The sequence below is a fragment of the Centroberyx gerrardi genome, chromosome 7 (genome assembly GCF_048128805.1).
Source record: "Centroberyx gerrardi isolate f3 chromosome 7, fCenGer3.hap1.cur.20231027, whole genome shotgun sequence".
Lineage (NCBI taxonomy): Eukaryota > Metazoa > Chordata > Actinopteri > Beryciformes > Berycidae > Centroberyx > Centroberyx gerrardi.
In genome coordinates, this window is record NC_136003.1 from 8,791,319 (window position 1) to 8,809,702 (window position 18,384).

General features: G+C 42.4%; 1 protein-coding gene across 1 annotated transcript in view; it reads left to right on the forward strand.

The window, feature by feature from the left end:
• The window catches only part of caskin1 (CASK interacting protein 1), an 89,994-nt gene that overhangs the window by 50,612 nt on the left and 20,998 nt on the right, over positions 1-18,384 (forward strand). Inside the window, exons 3-10 of the mRNA XM_071896808.2 lie at positions 8,049-8,146; positions 8,434-8,579; positions 10,107-10,202; positions 10,383-10,513; positions 12,980-13,088; positions 14,494-14,602; positions 15,275-15,369; positions 17,024-17,141. Coding sequence (XP_071752909.2) covers positions 8,049-8,146; positions 8,434-8,579; positions 10,107-10,202; positions 10,383-10,513; positions 12,980-13,088; positions 14,494-14,602; positions 15,275-15,369; positions 17,024-17,141 — 902 coding nt within the window. The remainder of the gene's footprint in view (positions 1-8,048; positions 8,147-8,433; positions 8,580-10,106; positions 10,203-10,382; positions 10,514-12,979; positions 13,089-14,493; positions 14,603-15,274; positions 15,370-17,023; positions 17,142-18,384) is intronic.

Consider the following 18,384-nt stretch of genomic DNA (forward strand, 5'->3'; position numbering starts at 1 on the left):
TCCAAAATCAGACATCTATCATTTGAACAAATTGATTCTACTCTTAAATGATTGCTGGCAGGAAAGTAAAAATATTATGAGATACTATTAAAGTTATGAGTCATTTTAAGACCTTTGCTTACTAAATAGGTTTTTTTTTTGGCAATATAATCAGAGAGATTTTGGATAGATTTTATTTATGGAGATGTTTTGAATTGAAACCCTTCATTTGCAGAAACCTCAATTGATCTTGTCTTTCATCCCCACCCACCATGAATTTATCATCAGAACTGCAGCATTTCCCCAACTTCTCTTGGCAATGCAGCAACAGTGCAGTAAACATGTAAAAAGAGTGGCTTCTACTATGGATACATCTGCATTTTGGTTTGTGATAATTCTTTAGTGTACAAATGAGGCTGCGAGTAAGGCAACAGTCCGATTAAGCTGTTTACATGGTCCCAAAATATGACAACTCCCATAGTAATCCCCTTTATGTGAGGGACAAACTTATTTTCATATATTAGAACTGTGGAAATCTGAGGTTTTATTGTTAAAAAATGAATTATTTTCATAAAGAAGGTCAAAGGGAGGGTCTGTGCATGGGTTAGAGCCACTGGTCGAGTTTTGCTTTACAGCTCTGTACTATGCTATCTTCAATGCAACTGGTAACTGGTGTCTATTAATACTAAGAGCATAATCATTAATATAATCAGAGGATTCATTATTGCCTTCATTACATCATAATCCCATTTTTACATGTAAACATGGCCAGTGAGCTGTACATTTCTCTCATATAGAGCACCAGAGACAGCAAGAGAGTTTTGGTGACGTTCCTAGAGTTGCATAGCAACACTTACCTACCGCCTCACTGTTTCGTCTGCATAAACACCCCTCCAGGGCATTTTTACGCTGATAGGGAGGATTTTATGTTTGCGGGGCTGTTTCAGAAGGCAGGCACACAGATATTGTCTTCTAATAGAAAGACATCAGGCGCTGACAGGCTCTCAGATCAATTGGAATCACTGCGATTATTGTCACTGGCTGCTTTATGGCCTTTAAAAGCCATGGGGACACACACATACACGTACATGTGTATACGTACAATACACACACACACACACACACACACATATAACCTCACGTACACACGCACACAACAGATATCTGTATCATGCAGTGCAATAAATAAGCAGGCGGCTATATAATAGGCAGAGTGACAGACACTGATTGGCTAACAGCAGAGACACCAGGAAACACACAGGACACAGTGATATATGAGCCAGGGGCTTTGTGGTACCAGCAGGCACACACACACACACACACACACACACAAAGACATGCACATACACACAGACCCACAAAGACACAGACACACACAGTCACACAAAGTATGCAGACACACACCTCATATGAAAACACGCAGAACATACATGTGCACATACACACACACACACACACACATATATATAAGCAGGTTTATTTGCAGTCTGTCATTGAAGAGGTTCTTGTAAACCGCACACCAGCAGATGGGAGAGAAATAGACTTAGATTTTTTCTTTCTTTCTTTCTTTCTTTCTTTCCTTCCTTCCTTCCTTCCTTGCTTCCTTCCCTCCCTCCTTCCCTCCACTGCAGCATTAGGGCTGCAGTCCGTCGGAGCAGATGGCTGTTCTTTGTGTAAAACCTCTCAGTTTGTCCTGACAGTGACGATGATGATTGAGGACAAGACAGTGAGGATGATGATGATGATGATTACAGTAGCCCACAGTGTGTATCTTCATTGTGCGATTGTTGGAACAGTGTCTTTCGGGAAGGCCTGGGAGGCATAAAAAAATCCCTCATTACTGAAACTAGGTCAAACCGTGTGTGTGTGTGTGTGTGTGTGACAGGTGAAGAGGACCAGTGTAAAGCTTGTTAGTGGGGGGTGATTGTGCGGCAAGGAAATTGCATGAAGGGATTGTGTGCATGTGTGTATGTGTGTGTATTTGTTTGTGTGCATACATGTGCAAGAGCATGTGGATGTTTGTCTATGCATCTATACGTATGTATGTGTGTGTGTGTGTGTGTGTGTGTGTGTGTTGGAATGGGGGGTTTTCAGCATCGTGTAGAGGGAGAAAGGGGTGTAGTGTGTGTATTGGTGTGTGTGTGTGTGTGTGTGTGTGTGTGTGTGTGCAATACAAGTGGGGGGAGGGGTCAATCAAACATGCCAGAGAGAGATATAGCAAAAGAGAGAGAGAGAGAGAGAGAGTTGAAAGGCTGAGATAGGAGATAGGATTTCTGAAACTGACATACACAAGATGTTGATTAATGGGCGTATCAGAGGAGCAAGAAAGGAGAGAGAGAAGAAGAGGAAGAAGAAGCGAGAAGGGGGTAGAGACGGAGAGAGGGATGGAGATCTGGGATCAGAGGAGGAGGATGGGGGAAGCATCTCTACAGCGACGGCGAGTGGAAGAAGAAGAGCGACAGATTTGCAGAGAGGGAGGAGGGAGATGAAGAAGGGGAATAGGGAAGGAGAGTAAAGAGGGGAGGAGGAGAGAAGGAGGGAGAGAGGGAAAAAGGAAGAGAGAGGAGAAGAGGTACAGAACGAGAAAGAGAGGATGGAGGTGCGGTGGGAAGAAGCGAGAAAGGGATTGTTGAAGGTTGAAGAGGGAATAGAGGGAGAAAGAGGCAGATATGGAAGGATGAAGAAGAAAGAGGGGAGCAGGATGGAGAGAGGATGGAGAGAGATGGAGGGAGAGAGAGAGGCGGATGTGTGGAGGAGGAGAAGGGCGAAGGAGAGAGGGGGGGTATAAATATTGCATGGCAGGTTTTACTACTTGGCAGAGGCGAGGGCTTCCCTGCCCCTCCCCCACATACACACACACACACACACATGCACCCCGCTGACACACTCCACAGGGCTGCACACACACACACACACACACACTCTGCTGTGTTACGCAGCCTAGTACAGCATTGTGTAACGTTATCCCTGTTTAACCCTGGAGGGGGAGGCGAGGGGAAGACGTAGTCCGTCCCTAAGATCCAGAAGTGGGTTATGACACATGCGCATTCCTCTTGTCTGGTCCGTGTTTGTTATGCTAAATGGGTTAAACACGCCACTCTATATGCATATTCATATTCATATAGTCATATAGTCATATTCTGGTGCTGCTGGAATGTCCAATAGACGCTGAAGTCCTCTCTTAATATTTCACATCAAGGTTTAATCACGATCTCGTTTAATTTATTCCAGGGTTAGAGTCAATTAACTTCCAACTCACTCACTTTCGGAATGAATATTGAAATTACGGTTCACATGATGATGATAAATCCTTCATTCTCCAAATGAGTTTTTTGAAGAATGAAGGTTTATTGAGTTTTTTTTAGTCGATTGGATATAAAAACACCTGCAAAACACCTGAATTTTTAAGAAAATCTACTGCTTGGAGTTATGGAATCCATACTTCAGATTCAGATCAACCCTGGTTTTTATCGATGTTTTATACTCATACCGCTAATAATACATTTAATACAATGTAATTTAAGTTTTTTCTTATTCTTTAAGGAAGAATAAAGGGAGATGCATGTAATAATTTATGTTAACGAAGACATTAGAATCTCGTTTCACTCCCAGTAACTGAATACAATTATTTCCCCTCACTATCGCTGTTTTTTGCCGTTTCCTCTTCTTTCTTTGTTGCTTTATTGTGTCAAGCACTTTGCAACTTTTGTTTTGAAAGGTGCTATATAAATAGGTTAGGCTCATTATTGTTATTAACAGTACAGATGGTGCAGGAACCAAAGCAGCAGAGACTAAAGGAAGAAAGAAGAAAAGCGTGACAGGAGAGGACAGGAGGAAGAGATGCTACATGGAAAAGAGGGGAGGAAAGAGGGAATAGGTCAGGGAAAAGAAAGGCAGGGAGGAGAAAAAGGGAGTAGAGGAAGACGAGAGGAGGAAGGAGAAGAGGTAGAGACTGGAAAGAGAGAAGAGGAAGAGGAGATGGAAGGAGTGGAAGGTGATCTTGCAGTGAGCAGAATAAACTAGAACGGGTCACACTGGGAGCACAGTATGCTGATTCACACACGTACACACACACACATCCACACACACACACACACACACACACACACACACACACACACCCACAGCGAGTGTGTCACGTACTCGTGACATCTCTCCGACTCTCTTATATATTCCCATATATCTTCCCGTATAGCTCGCGTTCTCACAAAAACTCACACTCTCTTTCTTCACACATACAGAATCAAAGGCATGCGAACTCACACGCATGCTACTTGCCAATGGTAGAGCTGGCAGCATGGCCCAGCCACCGTCTCCATGGTTACAGCACATTCAGCCTCCAATCACAGGAGAGCGAAACTGAGTTCAGGGCCGACCAGAACTCAGGGTCAGCTCCACAAAGATTATACACATGTGTCTGTGTGTGTGTATGTGTGTGTGTGTGTCTGTGTGTGTGTATGTGTGTGTGTGCGTGTGTGTGTGTGTGTTTTATTGGCATGAGAGTTTAGAACAATATTGCCACAGTAGTAGTGAGTTTTTCTGTTAAACTTTGTCTGATTTATCTGTTTATGTGCGCCAATAATGTGACTATTGCCAATTCCCTGATTAAGACAATAATATGATAAGGCTATTTAAATGAGCATCTCCTTATAAACCGCTTTATTTGTGACGTGGTTCCTGTGCGTATTCATACTGAAATGACAAAAAACTGACAGAACAACATGAGCTTCATCACCGCACCTTAATCACACTTTAAATTGAAGTGACCTCTACACAGCTTGGGCTTCTTAAAGTCTTAAGGTAAACACGTTCTGACTGGTCTCTACTAACGCCATTAAAGCTGCACTAGGCAATATTCTCATGTGAAAATACACCCGTCTTAGCCCAAATCACAAATTGGGGCTGCAACAGAGAAGAGCGTCCCATCCTCCCTAATTGAGACCCTGTAGATTAGCCCCATTTGCCCAAATTAAACTCTGGCATTGGTATTGGTCACTACTGGGAATTCTTCTTGGCGTATTGGAAGTGATGAATCGAAACTAAGCGAAAAACATCTCCTAAAGACCAGAGTCCAGAGAAAGCTGGACTCACCAAAGATTTTTTTTAACCATCTGCACCCCCACCATCAATAAGAAGAAATTTAAGTGTGTGCAGTTTATGTGATTTCTGGGTAATGAAGTCCTTCAAACTTTCAAATATTCAAACCGTTCTTTTCCACTTAGGAAAGTTGCAAAGTTTCCTAGTGCAGCTTTAAGTGCGTACTTGCATTAACATAATCAGAATACATGGTGTTTACCTGGGTCCTGCCTTACTTACATGATTGCATTATATTTGTGTTCTGTAAGTCTGTGAAGGTCCGACCTCTGCCTGCCCATTTGTCTCTGTATGTATATACTGTCTCTCTCCGTCTACTTTTCTGCATCCATCTCTCTGTTTACCGGTGTGTCTGACTGTTTGTTTTCATCTATTGGACTGTCTCTCTGTTTGCCTTTCCATCCATCCAACTGTCTAGTCACTGTGAGTCACTCTGGATAAGAGCGTCCTCTAAAACGCCTAAAATGTAAATGTAAATGTATCTACCTGTCCGTCTCTCAGTCTTTTAGTCTGCTGACTCCTAATCATACCTCTGCTCATGGGTCTCTATGCTGGCGCTCAACCAGTGTAATCCCCTATCAGCTTTCAACCCGCACTCTAAAGTCGGAAGTCGCATTAGCTCCGATAAATTACGTAACACAGACATTATATGAGGCAAGCTCCTACAGAGGAAGACGAAAGGGAAGAGGAGGTTTTAATTCCTCTTCGATTGCACTCATTTTTAATATATGGAGTTCAGATAATACAGTCCAATTCTGCAGCAGACGGATGGTAGCAAACGCTCCGAGTTGTTTTTCTGACTCGGCTCAGCGAAATTGGTTCCCTCGGGATGGTACACAAGAAAATATGATATTGATTTTACAGGTGCACCACTCTAGGCTGGTTTGCAAGACTATTGGACCTTTTTTAATGATGATCTATAGCAGCGGTTCCCAAGCTGGGGTCAGGGGAAACCCCAGGGGACCTGCAAAGCGGTTCCAGGGGGACCCCCGGCAAAATGAGGATTAATTTAGCTCATTTAACTCTCATATGATTCACGAGAAGTTTGTAGTCGGAGAGAATGTATGATAATTACTTTTCTGATCAGAGGTTTTGCTCTCCAGTGTTATCTCCCTACCAACAGGAGAGACAGACAGTAAAAATGCTGCAAAACCTTCATCACATGAGGGTCTGTGGTCTAATGTTGCGTTCCAGAGATGTCGAAAAGTCAGAAATTCTAACCTCTTACAAGGAAAAATGCAATAAAGCGTCCCTTCAAGACACACCAACATGGCAGCATACATTGTAAATGGTACACAGCAATACTTTTTCACGTTTACACTGATAATATATATTATACTGATTTTCAGCATCACATGACCTAAAAGCTACAATATGCAACTTTTCACCTTGAGACAGGAGGTGTATTGTTAGCCGTCTACCTTGAAACAGCATGTAGCCTGAAGCAACTGGCATCCATAAAGCCACAGCAGGCGCTGAAGAAGCAGACAGTGAACAGGTCATTTGCAGTAAAAAAAAAAACAATGGCCATGTTCACTTGTGTTTTTGAACACATCTTGTTTGCTGCACATTTAGTGTTGCTGTTCTTATGTTTCTTCCTGCTTTCCGCCATTGTTGCTGCTATGACTTCCCTGTGTTATAGCCGCTGGTCACGCCCACAGCAAATGGTACACTGTTTATTTCTTGTTATTTTAATGCCAAAAAAGTTGCATATCGTCAGTTTAAACTCATGAAAACACTTGTGTGGTAAATGGCTAAACATAAACATATAAATTAGAAATGTAAAGTCGCGCATACAGTTGCTAACATTCTATGCCAACTAGCTAGCTAACGATGCCGAATAGCGCTAACGTAACAGCTTTCTTGTTTGTCCCTGGTTTTTCTGAGCTGGACTAAATAGGAAAACACTGAGGTTGTAATTACAAACTACCAGCTAGGAATTTCTGACATGCGACTTTGAATGGGACACAGTATAAAGTATTGGGACTGCATGCTAAAGTTGGTCTATTCATCCACAGTTAGATATGGGAACTTCAATATTCTCGCCATTAGCCTCCAGCGTAAAACACTGAACCAGACCAACTGTACATCACTGTCCCGGGCCTTTGCACTTTTTGGCCGAAGATCTGCGTGGCGCTAACTCGTCAAGCTCGGATTCATGACTCATCATTCCAAGGTCGAACAGTAGGACCCCTCGTAAAGCCGTCTGGGAGAACGCCTGACAGCAAACAACAAATCTCTGGAGAGAGGGGATGAGGAAGGAGGGAAGGGAATGGAAGAAGCGAGAGGTGGAAGGAGGGAGATACATGTCAGTGCCAATATGAGTCAGATAGAGAGTGTGTGTGAGAGAGAGTTTTGTGTGTGTGTGTGTGTGTGTGTGTGTGTGTGTGTGTGTCCTCGGGTTGTGCGATGCTTTCTCCTCCTTCTACCCTTTCTCATACTTATCCATCAAGGCTGACATATCAATCTCATCTACTCAACATACACCCTCTGGACTGTAACACACACACACACACGCACACACTATATTCTTTACATAATGCTCTCGTGTGTGTTTTTCCATACCTCATCCTCCCTTCTCTCCCCCCTCCATCCCATTCTGTCTATTTTTCATCTCTGCAGTAGATGTGGATGCACATCAGGTTCTAATCCTCTGCATTTAAATCTATCTGTCATGCTAAGCTGTCTTTCCCATTATCACTGACCTGGGATTGTGCATGTGTGTGTACGAGTGTGTGTGTGTGTGTGTGTGTGTGTGTGTGTGTGTGTGTGTACGTGCGTGTGTGTGGTCTGGTTTTGACTCATTTGTGGGGTCCAAATGCCCCAACAACAGTAGAGAACCTCAAAAAGTGTCCCACATTTGCAAAAGATAATTTTTTTCTGGATAAAGAAAGGTTGGGGTAAGCGACTAGGAAATGAGTGTAATGTCCTCACAAGTGTAACAATGATGTGTGTGTGTGTGTGTGTGTGTGCAGGTTTGCTGCGCTGCACCATGCAGCCCTTAACGGGAACCTGGAGCTCATCTCCATTCTGCTGGAATCACAGGCTGCTGTCGACATCAGAGACCAGAAGGGTGAGGGAGAAACACACACACACATGTACTCGCACACACACACACACACACACACACACACACACACACAAAATGCATGTATCACCCTCACACACATAAATACACATCGATCAATATCTCATGTATCTCAGTATCTAATGGATATGGCCTCTCACATTTCATATTTGTGTGTGTTTGCATGTGTGTACTTGTGTATACGTGTGTACTGTGTGTTTCTGTGTGTGTGTGTGTGTGTGTGTGTATGTGTGTGTGTGTGTGTGTTTGTGTGTGTGCGTGTGCGTGTGCAGGCATGCGGCCGCTGCACTACGCGGCCTGGCAGGGGAAGGCGGAGCCTATGAAGATGCTGCTGAAATCTGGTTCATCAGTCAACGGCCAATCAGATGAAGGACAGATTCCTCTCCACCTATCGGCGCAGCACGGCCACTACGATGTGGTGAGTGACGGCGACTCATCAAAAGCTCTTCTGCTGCAATGTAGTTGTAATGTTAATCTTTCACATAATATATATAATATATGCGATTGCTTTAATATTCATCAGCTTTGAATGAGTAGAATGGGAAGTAGTAGTAGAATGCCGCCACCTAGCCTGAGAGAATTTCATCATTATTAGTTCCAATTGGGCATTTTAGTATTGCATTTACTTTTCAGGCATTTCTCTTATCCAAAGTGACTTACAATAAGCCTCAATTCCTTAATCGCCAACATAAAGAGTGCATGGGTCCGGGCCATAGTGCCAATATTATTCCTATGACCATAGATTGTGTAAGAATAAAAGCTAGGAAAAGAAATAAAACATTAGAGGGAAGGAGAGAGGCAATGGGGCATTTTTTGGTCTAAATTCGTCAGGAAAAGCCTTTTCCTGCTAAGAAAAACAATCTGGAGGGAAACACTGCAGTACTGCTGCAGGCTTGCCAAAGAAACAACAATGAAATATAGCAGACTCACTACAGTAGATTCCTCCAGCGAACATACCCTAGAGGAGAGCGGTGCTGATCTTTCATGGGCTGCATCGCTGAAGGAAAGCTTTAAGATCTCAGGCTCCGTTCAATTACATCACCATGATTCATACAGGGTAACGAGTTATGGGGTGAAGCTCAAATCTAAAGGTGCTCCTTGTGTGGAAGGGCAAATAAATAAAAAATGACAAAGATTGAAACAGCAAAATATATAAAATACCAGAGATTAAAAAATGAATAATTTAACATCCAGTGAGGCAAGAGCACAGCCAACACAGGCAGCATTTGAAAAAGACACCTGCTTTCAAAAAGCAAGAACAGGGAGTCAGTGTATTTGCCTAACATGGGATGAGGGAATCTAATTTGATGTTTTGTGGTAATTTGTTACTGTTTTGAAGGTACAAAACTAAAAGCGCATTTCCCTAATTCGGTTTCCACCGGTGAGGCGGGTTTACCCTCCCAAGTCTTCAACCGCTCTGTATAAAAACAAGCTTTTCCTTTCGCTTGGTGTCACAGCGCTCCTCTGAGGTCAGTTTGATGTTTAATCCAGCTGGGGAACACAAATTGGCTCAATTCAACCTATTGTAATAGATACACACGGCCCATCCAGGCAAGCAACTCACTGGCATCACTCTCTCTGTATGTCTGATGATGTTAGCATCACAAAGACAGGCTAAAAACATGAAATGTCTATAAAAACAGGGATTTGAATGGGAATACATGGAAACCTAGTGTGTTTATCCTGCTTAACTCTTCTGTGGACATCTGTAGTGCTTTTAATGTTGAGTTTAAACAGAGAATGCCATAAAAATATGTTTTGTTTGTGTGTGTGTGTGAGAGAGAGTTTGTGTATCTTTGTCTATAATCATGTGTGTGCGCTTGTGTTTTCGTGTGTGCATAATTATGTCTTTGCCCGCATAATTGTTTGAGTATGTGTGGTTTTTTCCCCATGTGTGTGTGTGTTTGTGTTTGCATGTGTGTGTGTGTCTGCTGTCTGTCCCCAGTCTGAGATGCTGCTGCAGCACCAGTCCAACCCGTGTATCGTAGATAACGCAGGGAAAACCCCTCTGGACCTGGCCTGTGAGTTCGGCAGAGTCGGGGTAAGAGCCTGTAGTTTCAGTTATTATTCAAAACTAAATAAATAACAGTAATAAAGTAAAATTGTCGAGAAAAAGAGCTACAGTATTGGGAAGATTTTATAAAATTCACATAGGCAGCGCGGACAGGGGTTATATCCAGATTTGTTTTGTGTGTGTGTGTGTGTGTGTGTGTGTGTGTAGGTGGTCCAGTTGTTGCTGTCCAGCAACATGTGTGCTGCTCTGCTGGAGCCCAAACCAGGAGATTCCACCGACCCCAACGGGACGTCCCCTCTCCACCTGGCTGCCAAGAACGGACACATAGACATCATCAGGTACACAAACACACACACACACACACACATACACACTCATTAAGACTCATTAAGAGATGTCATTACGGTAACACACACACACACACACACACACACACACAGATGAAAGATTTATTTATGTCCACATAAATACAAGCATACAAAGGACATAAACACTATTAATGCAGTCAGATATTGAGTCAGTTACATAAGTGCCTAATTGGCAACCACATTGTTGCACACACAGCCTCATGTACACATGATCCCACATGCTCATTGAGACACACTCACATTCATGCTCATACATACACATACACACACACACACACACACTGCAATAGACACACACATTCATGCTCATACAGATACACAAACACACGCACACACACACACACACACACACACACTGCAATAGACACACACATTCATGCTCATACAGATACACTCAGATACCTCCATGCTCACGCGTGCATACACACACACTCACACACAAACACAAATACACTTATACAGAGAATCACATCCATGCTAATACAGACACAGACACACACACACACACAAACATACGCTCATATAGACACGCAGATCCATGCATATACTGTACATACACACACATAAACACACATGCATGCACACACACTTTCTCTCTTTCTTTCACTCTCTCTCTCTCTCTCTCTCACACACACACACACACACCATGTCTAATTAATCGCTGTGTTTATAAGTGTCCTCCTGAGCTTGCTGATAAGACAGATGTATAGCACAACAGGGGAGCAATACGTTCTAATACACTAAAGGACCAACACGCATATGTGTACCAGACAATGAATGTAAATGCATCCGCCGCATACTTCCAAACACACTCTAGAAACAGCTGTTATGACTGGAAACACTGGAGACATGCATGGCAGTCTGTTATGCTAACCGTCAAGTCACTCCAATCTCATCTTGGCAGGGGAGAGAGTGTCTAATTTTTGTCTACATTTTGCAAAATAACACGTTGGCAAAGTGACTTTTGCCGCCGCAGCGCTGTCAGCATTTAGCACAAAGCTTTAGGAGGAAGGATCGCAGCAGAATGGTGTGCAGCAGCAAATAAACACAGACCACAAGCTCCATTTATCCTCTCATCCATCTCATCCGCATTTAAGTAACTCAAGGCTGTGTGTGTGTGTGTGTGTCTGTGTGTGTGTGTGTGTGTGTGTGTGTTGTAGTAGTGGTAGAAGGGAAGGTTGCTTGCCTGACAGACACACACAGAGAGGAAACGGAAAGGAGAGGGATGAGAGAGGAATGCAAGAGAAGAGAGAAAGGAGGGAGAGAGAGAGGTAGAGAGAGAGAGAGAGAGAGAGAGAGAGAGGGAGAGAGAGAGAATAAAGCCTGTCATAGTTGATAGAGCAGAGCGTGTCCCTCTAGAACTGACACTGATAAATGACGCTCATTAGGCATGGCTAGCAGTGTATGGAGGAAACACACACACACACAAACACTGACTCTAATTCAGTGGAAGTTGGAGGAGGATTAAATGTGTGAGAGTGCTTGGCAGAGTGACAGCTTCTTGCAGGGTGAACCACAGTTAACCTTTCGACCTTTGCATTCTTCTTCTCTGACCCCGTCCTTTTAATCACGGTATCCAATATAATTTAATTTCTTCTCTCCTCTCTCATTCATTTCAACTCAAATTTTATTGGCAAACAAAACATACTGTCATGAAACTACATTTTAAATTAATGAATGATTGCTTTAATCAAACATCGGTCCAGTTTAAAGCTGCGGTAGGCGAGATTTTGATGTAAAAATACACCTGTCTCATCAGTCTAAATCACAAAGCGGGGAGAGAAGAACTTACTGTCCCATCTAATTTAGACCCTGTAGATTCGCCCTATTTGCCCAAATGAAGTCCTGCTGTCTGGGACGCTATCATGCATTTTACTGACATCACATTACATGATTTCCCCTCCAATTTCAAATGATAACCCCTTGCTGCCATTTAGGGCCTCAAAGTATAATCATTATCTCTCCTTTCTTCTCCCCTCTCTTTCCCATTGCTTCCGAATGCACAACCCCATTTCTCTTCTTTCACCCTCTCTCCTTCCCCTCCTCTTGTTGTCTCGCTCTTCTTCCTACATCTTTCCCTCTCCTCCACACCTCCATTCTCTCCTCTCCCCGCATCTCTTCTTCTTTTGACACCTGTCTCCTCTCTCTCTCACCTTCTCCCCCTCTCCAAACTCTCTCCCTTTGCAACTCTTCTTCGTCTTTTTTCTCTCTCTGACTCTCGCTCCCTCACCGCTCTGTCATCTCTTATTCCAATTTTAACTTCCTTCCCTGTCTCTCTCTCTCTCTCTCTCTCTCTCTCTCTCTCTCTCTCTCTCTCTCTCTCTCTCCCCACCGCTGCCTCTCCATCCCAACACTCAATCTTCATCCACCTTACCCTGATCCCACTTCTCTTTCTCATTGTCCTCTCTTCCTCCGCTCTCTCTCCCCTGCTGTCAGACTGTTGATCCAGGCCGGTATAGACATCAACAGGCAGACCAAGGCGGGCACTGCCTTGCACGAAGCCGCCCTCTGTGGCAAGACCGAGGCTGTGAGACTCCTGTTGGACGTAAGTGGAACTGCATCGTAAAAGTCTCTCTAATACTGAGATCTGGAATGGGGTTTTCTAAAGTCTGCCTTCTTAAATGGTTCTCAAAAGGGGGTCCAGTGACCATCAGGGGTCCAGAGGGGTCACCAGCAAAAAGGATTAAAAGCTTGATATCCATTTTGACCAATTTCATAAGAGAATGTATAGGTTTGACTGGTTTGGTTAAAGGTTTCACTCTCTCCACTGCTGTGTTCACCCCGCCTACAGTGCAGACAGTTATGTAATTCTGTAATTCTAACAGCAAATATCTCCTCAGATGAGGGTTCCTTGGGATGCATTTTCATTAAATGGGAGTCTGAGGGCTAATGCATATCTATTTGAGGGTCCATTATGTGAAAATGTTTGGGAATCCCTGCCAAAATGAGTTAAGGGAATACTTCTGGTGCGTCCCCACATGAGAAATTTCATTTATTAGCACAGCGATAAAACAAAAACATGCGATGGGATAAAAACACAGGCGGAAATGATGCAAATTACTAATTTGTGCAGGTTACATAAAAGAATACCATGGGGTTTATCAAAACAACAGAAGCACTATGCTTTAATGAGGCTGGGTTCCTCGCATGGGAATTTGTCATTTAGATCACCGGCTGAGAAAGGTTAAGAATCTCTGCCCTATAGCGTTTGCAGACTGAAGTAATCTTTGTTCATTTGACCTACATCAGATCCAGCACTTCAGAGTATTACATTACTCATAACCTTTCGGCTGTCTTGGCTGGAAAAACAAGAGGCAGTTAGAATCAGCAGGACAGCTACAGCTTCTGGCCCGTTTTTAGGAGAAGCAGCAATCAAGGATTATTAGCTGTTGAATTCATAATGATAGATGATGACTCCCCTTAGGGGTTTTATGAGTATGGATGGACACTGATTTATGTCTTTGAAGTCATTGGATAGACCCTATTTTGAGTGTTCTTGTATTACAATGTAAGTATAGTGTTATAAGTGGTAAAGTAGTATGATAAGTAGAAAAAATATAATTTGTAAGTAGATAATGAGTCAGTTTGAGGAGTTTTATTACAAACTGACATTCTCCATTGGGAAAAACATGACTTCAAAATATTAATAAATAGAAGTCCTTGGTTGACAAAATGATGGCACTTTTACAGACTGTATTGTCTATACTTTAGATATATTAAATGATGAACTTCATGTAATGATTTGTCTGTGCCATATGTACCATTTTGGAAACGAACTCTTCAGTTTTAACTGTATTTGTGTCTATGTTGCAAAGTTTTTTGAAAGTTGTTCTGTATTTACTGTACTTTTTGATGTCTTCCCTTATGTATGCATTAAACAAAATAATGTCTAACTATATTAAATATTATATAGATATATACTAAAACCATTTTCTTTTTGTTTCCTACAGAGTGGTATCAATGCTACAGTGAGAAACACATACAGCCAGACGGCTCTGGACATCGTCTACCAGTTTACTGCAACACAGGCCAGCAGGGAGATCAAACAGCTACTGAGAGGTGAGATGGATGGATGGATGGATGGATGGATGGATGGATGGATGGATGGATGGAAGGATGGATGGATGGATGGATGGAGAGAGAGAGAGGGAAGGATGGCGAGGGAAGAGGAGGAAGAGAAATATAGTCTACCGGTTTATTGCCACGGAGGCAAGCAGAGATCAAACAATTACTGAGAAAATGGACAGAGATGGATGGAGGGAGGGAGTGATGGAGAGATGGAGAAAGGTAGTTTCTGCTGGAAGGTACAAATGATAAATTGACAGTCCCTAAAAAAGAAATATGTACCTTTTCTAGTAGAACAAGTACCTTGATAAGGTACTGATACAATGTTGAGCAGGTAATAACTTAACCAAAGCTGCAATATTTAAAATTTTTCCTTTTTTCCTTGAGTGGAGGAAAAGAAGGAGTGAGAAGTGATGGTCTAACGTTTTTCCTATTAGGTGTAGCATTCTGCTTTGATGAGTTTCTTTATAATTCAAGCTATTTTATTGCACATGTTATAGACAAGATAATGTGAATCTTAATGTACTGGCAAAGTGGTAATAAAGTTTATTTCTCTTTATCTATCTCTTTCCCTTCTCTCTCTCTCTCTCTCCCTCTCTCTCCCTCTCTCTCTCTCTCTCTCTCTCCCTCTCTCTCCCTCTCTCCCTCTCTCTCCCTCTCTCTCAGATGCGTCAGCAGCCCTTCAGGTTCGGGCTCTGAAGGATTACTGCAACAACTACGACCTGACAAGCCTCAACATAAAAGCGGGAGATGTCATTACGGTAACACACACACACACACACACCACACGCACTAACTAACTATGGACAGGCACACAAACACACACATACTGACCAGTTCTCACATCAAAATTGGAAAGCGATGTTAGCAGAGTTGTGTTTGTTTCTATGTATAAAGTTTTGATACTTTCAACTTTTCCGCAGTCATACCTATGCTCTCCTGCAAGAAAATGAAAAGCACATTAGTCCCAATGTGGAGCAGGCATAACTCAGTGTCGTCTCAACTCTGAATATGCAAGTTCTAATATACTAACATTTTGACAGTCACACTACTGAATTGTTCCTCCTCCCTCCAAGAGGAATGGTTGGAAAGTCTTGCAGTACTAATGTAGGATTAGTTGCAGAGTGGGTAGATTTTTGTAATGGCTAGTAGTTTAGATTAAAGCCAGTATAAAGCACAGCCTCTCTCCCTGTGAGTCCCTGTTCCGGTCCCTAGAGGGAGCTGCAGGCTCTGTTCCACTGGTCCAGGTCAACCTGACCAGATGATACAGAAGTATCTGTACTTTACTTGAGTGTCTCTATTTTATGAGACTTTCAGCTGTTACCCCACTGCATTTCAAATCAAATATCTATACTTTCTGCTCCACTACATTTGTAAAATAGAACGTCACTCTTGATTTGCAGAGTTTAGAGTTTTTGAAAAATGAGATTCATTTTTCAAAGTCATATCATATCAAAAACTGAGTAGGAACCAGTCAGTGCCCGCTATCCCCCACAGACTGCTGCGTTGTCAATCTACATGTTCCCAGGTTGTCAATACTGTAGCCTGCTGAGATCTCAAAGTGCTTGGAGAAGTACATTACATAAAAGCCAGTTGGTTCACTTAAGGACAGCTGTTGAAGTTGTTATAAAGAGATGATGTCCTGTTTAGAGTTTGGGAATGTTACTTTGTAGTTTGGGAATCCTCAGTCCCTACTAGGTTAAGGTACTAATAAAACTGTAAGAATGAACGGTATGAATTTTCCTTGTTTACTATGGATATTCTTTACGATATTTCAGCCTGAGCCATCAACCCACTCGCTACATCGAGGTCCACCCACCAGTCATGAATATTTATGAGCATTTATGCAGCCTTTGGATACTTATTGCAGTATTAAGGACGGCGAGCAGCGCATATGCACCTTCCCTCAGGGTCTGAAGGAACAGTTTGGCTTCACTGCCCGTCTGGTGTCTGGAATTTTAGACAGCTCAGATTGCAGTCTCAAAATGCAGTTTCATATTGCTGTTTGGCAGGAGAATGTTTCACTACAAAAATAATGCCTCTTTTAGATTACTTGGAGGAAGTTTTGGAGGGTTTTTTGGTAATTTTTTGGCCATATATACATTGAAACATTAAAAAGGTTTGAAAAAGTGCCAAATAATAGCAATACACTTTCATTACAGTACCATAAAAGACATTAAAAGAACCAGTTTTTGGTGAAAAATTCACAAAAACATTCAGCACTGTTCCTACAGCTTTTTGGTGCAAAATAGAACCTTTTTCTTTTGGAGAGAGATGTTTTCTTTTTAAATGAAGCTCTTTTAGTTTAGGAAAACATAGAAACAAAGAAGAATGTCCATGTTAAATATGTCTTTGTGTACAAGTTGCATCACATGAAACTTAATACTGTTGTTGTCAACATGTTGTTGTTGACAGGTTTTAGAGCAGCACCCTGACGGACGCTGGAAAGGCTGTATCCATGACAACCGAACAGGAAACGACCGGGTGGGCTACTTCCCTTCCACCATGGTGGAGGTCATCAGCAAACGGACAGGTGTGTGTGCGCTTGTCTGTGTGTGTGTGTGTGTGTGCGCGTGTGTCCGTGCATGCGTGTGTGCGTGTGTGGTCTGTAATACTATTATAATTGCAAAAGAGACAAACTGTGACCAACACTGTAGATTAGTTCCAGCTGACTGACTGGACAAAGTGTGACCAAATTAGTCACGGGAATATATTAGACACACTTATTCTAAACACGGAAGAAGGACTTGAACAAAGAAGCAGGGAGAAGAAGAAGAAGAAAGAAGACAAAGAATAGAAAGTGAAGGCACAAGCGAGATATCACAGCTTGTGGCTGGAAGGTTGCCGGTTGGAAAAAGAGCGATCGTGCTCAGTCAACTTTCCCTGTATATATAAAGGTTAGAAAAAAATCACATCAGCTGTCAGAAAATCTCATTTCACACTGGGAGAGAAGACATTCATGAGCCCGGCTCTATGCGTCACCCAGCCAACAGCAGCGAAGGAGTGGTATCAAACACCCAGTTGTCATGCCCGCATTACCGAAGGTGCAATACAAGCATAACGTTTGCGAACCATTTTAGTTACGGATTTTCAACTGTATTCTTTCACCCTGCAACACGTCTTAAAGGAATACACCAAGTTTTTGGGAGATTGGCCCGTTGGTCAACTTACCTGTACAGTCATAAGAATACAGACGCCAAAATCATCCATGTGTCCCCGGTAGATCGTTTGCTCCGGTGCTCCATGCTAACACTTTAGCATACACTATGTTGAGTGATAGCAGGCGACTAGCAATATCCAAAGTCACAAGACTGACCTTTTAACAATAAAAAATAAATCAATAAATTAATTAATTTTTAAAAATGAAATGTCATCAACTCAATATAGCTGATGTAGCCAGATTTATTTCTGAAACTATTTCTTTTGAGCAACAATGTATTCATCCACTGCACAGTGATATTTAGCTGTACAGTCTCCCATCACCCACCACATTCACTTCCGATGGAAACAGGGAAAGCAGCACTGCTAGTTCAAACCAGTATATTATTTTTTATCTTATATCTTTTGTAAGTTTTACCTATACAAAAAAGACTTTGTGGCATATCATTTAAGGTGACTTACAGCTACTAAAAGTTCCCATTTTCTCACTTTTGAGATAATGCTAGTCACCTACTATCACTCAACATTTTGTATGCTAAAGTGTTAGCATGGAGCACCGGAGCACATGATCTACACAAGGATGATTTTGGTGTCTATGTTCTCATTACTTTACAGTT